A 3,918-nucleotide genomic window follows, 5' to 3' on the forward strand; every position below is an offset into this window, starting at 1 on the left:
AAGTAATACACACACACACACACACACACACACACACACACACACACACACACACACACAATGTATAAAAATAATTGTTTTTTTAACTTAATATTAAATTAGAAAATTAAATAAATAGGTAAGAAAAGATATTGTTTGGAATAGATGTATGTTATAACGTGCAAAATTGCGAATATAAGTAGCTTGGGATCAGTCTTTTGTTTTATGCTTTTCAGTATCTCTTAACAATAATATTGTTGCTGTTTGGTGAATGTATCGTGTGCATTATCGCCGTTTTTTGGCCTCATATACTAGGGATCGACGTAAGATCGGCACGTTTGATACGCGCTTTGCAGCGCAGTTATGCCGTACCAGGACGCGAGCAATTTACTGCTGCACTCGATCTTGCACAAACAATAGTAAGTTTGTCATCTATTGAAGTTAAGAATAAAGATAGGTCCGTATTCAGAACGCATTTTTATTGATAAAAGCGCGCTTTAGGAATTCTATAGTATGCGCAACGTAAACTATAGTATATTAGTGCACGTTATACGCGTTTTGAATACGGATCATAATGCTGTAATTTTCTATTATATTATTTTTCTGTTAAATATTTAGAAGCGTTATAATTAAATCGTTTACGGCATTATTTAAAAGTTTCCAAACAAATTTTTATAAAATGAATTCTCTGATAAGTAAGAGATACAAATTTTATATTTTATTACTAAGTTTTATATGTGCAAAAAGAGTCCCTTGTTTGGTTTTTATAAACATTTTAAAAATATATAAAAGTAAAGAAAAAGAATGAGAAAAGATCTTCAACTTTTGACTAATATATGTATTTACTTTATGGTAATAAAATAAAAAGAGAAAATATTCGTCATTGTCATTTTGATCATTTACAGTTCGCTTGTTGTGGCATAAACGGAAGCAGCAATTATGGAACGTCGTGGTGGCGACTGCGGGAAGTCGGCCGCCGAGAATTAGTGGTACCTCTCAGTTGCTGCATCCTGAATAACACCAATGAGATGGGCTCCTTCCTCAACCCCCAACCTGCCAATCTCACTCTCTGCCAGGTTCTGAACCCAGCCGAGCATCAATACGCCCGACACACTATGGTATGCGAGATAATAAGGAAGTTATTACCCCCTTCCCCCTTCTTTGCCATGTCATGACATAACACGAGCGAGATAAACTTTTTGAATCTGGCTCACAAATGACAAATACGGAGGTCTACATAAAGCTGCTTCGGAAACTTCACTTAAGCGTGTCTCATTCTATCTCCATCTTGTTAGACGTTAAATAAGGATAAAATGACAAACTCGCCCTCACAGAAAAGATTTCTAATACTGAGGAGAAAAAAGTCCTTGACGTACTTCATCTTAGTTCAACCCTATACATTATAAAATTAAGATTATTTTAAAATAAAATTAATAATTTGATTTTACACTTTTGAATAAAATAAGATCGACATCTTATCTTGAAACAAGTATAACACGTATAAATTTAAAAATTGATATATTCTTACATTTAGAATAAGTCTATCTAATTATATACGCGATATAAAAGTGACAGTTGTTCATATCAATGAAAGGACTAATAAGAGTCAAATAAATAGAAATAGTTTGTCAAAATTTCAAATAAAGTGATGAGCTACAATGATCTAATTATTAATTTTACTTTAATAATTCGACAAATTGACATTACATTACATAATGCGCGCATTACATGTTTCAGCTGTATGATTCAGCCCTCTTCCGATGCACAAATAAACTTATATAATAAAATTTTCATAATAAACAAATTACTAATGATAACATAAAAACAGTGATATATCTTAACGTTTTTGATAATCCTGACTTTTTGTCTTTGTTTTATTCTATTAGACAGAAATGGTTCGTGAATCTTCGGTTTCTATCCCGGACAATATTCAATGTTTTTTGCAATTAGGTGATAATTTCGCCTTGCCTAATACCAATAAGAAAAACATCATTTTTGATTGTATAATATAAAAAGAGCATCGAATATAATATTAACAAATTACCGGTTAATAAAAAGATAGACATTACGAATCATTGTTTGCTTATTAAGTATAAACTTAATAACATAGTTTCCTTTCCAATAAAGACTTCTTCTATCGATGATAAATTATTGAAATTAGAATCTGATACAAAAAAGTTTATGATTTCATAGTCTAATGTCATTTTTACACATGCGAACAAAGGGGACATAACAGTAGCTTTCAATAAAGATTTTTATATAGGAAAAGGTAAATAAGATATGTTGAGTGACGCAGATACTTACGAAGTGATAAAAAAGGATCCCATAAAAAAACTCATAACGTCATTTAGATCCTTGCTTACAAGATGGAAGACGAATGATTTTATAAATAACTCACAGTACCGACTATTGCATAACAGCAAGGGGACACATCCAAGGGCGTATACACTTCCTAAGATTGTAAAAATATATTAAAGTACACAAAGATCCATTGACTCCAAGTTGTAAATCTAACATGGTTTACAAAATAAATTGTAACGATTGTGACGCAACGTATATAGGTCAGACAGGAAGACAATTAAAAACACGGATTGTAGAACACTGTAATCATATACATTGGAACACATCTTCTAAATTGGTAATAACTAATCATAGAATACACAGAGACATGATTTTAATTGGTGTAACATTCGTCACATTTTGGACGAAGAATCTTATTACAGAAAATGTGTCTGAAATGCTTCATATCAAAAAGCAGAAAAACGGTTTTAACCTCCAGGTAGATACAGAAGGACTAAATAAAGCATATAGTCCAATCATAAACAAGATTTGAATTGGCATCTCCAAATTCTCATTTCAATATTGTATCGACAACCGTAAGAGTTAGACGTGTCTAGTGTCGCAATGAATTTCTTAATTTTTTAATTTTTGACATTGTGCAATTATGTGACTGCCTTTCTTGACTTCGACTGCATTTGCGAGATGATGACTTTTGACGATCTATTTGCTATTAATATGTTATAGATAATTCGGTGAATTTTTAACAGCTAGACGTGTTTTATGGAATGCATCATAGCCTTATTCTTTACTTAAAATATATACAAAATTTATTTTACTATCAGAATATGGTGAAACACTGTTTCAATCGGTCATTCAATCGTTTGGTGAACAAAGACGATCTTATCTTGTCCAGAATGTCCAGAATATATTTATAGATTACTAGAACATAACAAGCGCGCGCCATTAAAATTTTCATTTAATAAAAAATGACATACCTAGTAAAGCGTAAATTTTTATTTACGATTAATTTTCTTTTTTTTTTACATCTTAAGATCGTTTTGAATATATGAATCGATTATAAATATTGATCTATGACTATTGGCTTTTTATTGATTTTTTTTTGTTAATCATACACATTCATTGATATTCTTAGCTGCTCTGATAGAGGCCTTATAGTTATGCTTACCAGATACAAATACTTTTTTTGGAGACATAAAATGTATTAATAAACATAAAATATTAATAGCCTTTGCATTTTCAAAGTCTAAAGTTATCAACTCATAGATTGTAGATATTTATAAAGTTTCACTTTCCACTATTTTTGATAAATTTTTGTCTTCACATTATTTCAGATTTTTAAAGCGAACTGAGTAACACTTTTTAATGTTTTATTGTACTATATGTATTATATATGTATATTAGGGTGTCCGTTATTTCTCAAATTTCAAAAATCAGTTTGTTCGCCCCCTAGATCTCTTCTTTGGCACCAAAAATTAATGTAGAAACTCAATATAGTCCGATAAATTAAAATTAAGCCGTGCCACCGAGCACTTATTTTTTTCCATACAAATAACATGGGGATTTTGCATTTTATCGGCATTTAATTCTCTACGATGACTCTGTCCGTATAAAAAGTCATACCCAACGGAAAATTACTTC

The 3,918-nt window shown here is 30.9% G+C and overlaps 1 protein-coding gene across 1 annotated transcript; it reads left to right on the forward strand.

Annotated features, from left to right (window-relative positions):
* Positions 1-215: 215 nt before the first annotated feature.
* LOC108772964 (tetraspanin-15) lies at positions 216-1,991 on the forward strand (the record flags this gene model as incomplete). The annotated part of the gene is made up of 3 exons (XM_018538642.1): positions 216-398; positions 885-1,097; positions 1,866-1,991. Coding segments are annotated over 3 exons (522 nt in total), but the record flags the coding sequence as incomplete, so codon positions are not given.
* Positions 1,992-3,918: the final 1,927 nt, after the last annotated feature.

This window comes from Cyphomyrmex costatus, unplaced genomic scaffold (assembly GCF_001594065.2).
Source record: "Cyphomyrmex costatus isolate MS0001 unplaced genomic scaffold, Ccosl1.0 scaffold1949, whole genome shotgun sequence".
Taxonomy (NCBI): Eukaryota; Metazoa; Arthropoda; class Insecta; order Hymenoptera; family Formicidae; genus Cyphomyrmex; species Cyphomyrmex costatus.